The 770-nt window shown below is 66.6% G+C and overlaps 1 protein-coding gene across 1 annotated transcript in view; it reads left to right on the top strand.

Annotated features, from left to right (window-relative positions):
* Positions 1-770, top strand: part of ANO8 (anoctamin 8) — a 22,267-nt gene that overhangs the window by 19,282 nt on the left and 2,215 nt on the right. Inside the window, exons 12-13 of the mRNA XM_031065176.1 lie at positions 13-187; positions 499-690. Coding sequence (XP_030921036.1) covers positions 13-187; positions 499-690 — 367 coding nt within the window. The remainder of the gene's footprint in view (positions 1-12; positions 188-498; positions 691-770) is intronic.

Here is a 770-nt window from a genome sequence, read left to right as displayed (position 1 = left end):
GCGGCCGGGCAGCCCCGGCGGGGCGGCGGAGCCGGCGGTGCTGGCGAGGAGGAGGAGGAGGGAGGAGGAGGAAGGCGAGGAGGAAGGGAGGAAGCGCAACCGCGCCTCGTGGATTGACCCCCCCGAGGAGGATTACTCCACGCAGCTGACCCAGGCCGAGGTGGAGAGCTGCATGAAGAAGTACGAGGTGGGTGGCTTCTGTCCCCATTGTCCCCTTTGTCCCCTTATTCCGGGACCCACTGGGTTCCCCAAGGTGTCCCATGGGGTACCTGAGGTGTCCCTGTGGCCACCAAGATACCCAAGGTGTCCCCGTGTCTGGTGACCTCCCAAAGTGTCCCTTCCTGAGGTGTCCCCGTGGCCATCTCCAAGGTGTCCCATGGGCTCCATGAGGTGTCCCCATGTCTGGTGGCCTCCCAGAGTGTCCCCTCCCGAGCTGTCCCATCAGGAGCCAGCCCAGAGCCCCCGGTGACGCGGGCGGTGTCCCCGCTGTCCCCTCAGGACACCTTCCAGGACTACCAGGAGATGTTCATCCAGTTTGGCTACGTGGTGCTGTTCTCCTCGGCCTTCCCGCTGGCGGCCGCCTGCGCGCTGCTCAACAACGTGCTGGAGATCCGCAGCGACGCCTTCAAGCTCTGCACGGGCCTGCAGAGACCCTTCGGGCAGCGCGTGGCCAGCATCGGCCACTGGCAGGTGCTGGGGACATGGGGACAGCGGGGACATGGGGACAGCATCGGCCACTGGCAGGTGCTGGGGACATGGGGACAGCGTGG

The sequence above is a fragment of the Geospiza fortis genome, unplaced genomic scaffold (genome assembly GCF_000277835.1).
Source record: "Geospiza fortis unplaced genomic scaffold, GeoFor_1.0 scaffold248, whole genome shotgun sequence".
NCBI lineage: Eukaryota > Metazoa > Chordata > Aves > Passeriformes > Thraupidae > Geospiza > Geospiza fortis.
This window is presented reverse-complemented; position numbering and strand designations above follow the sequence as displayed.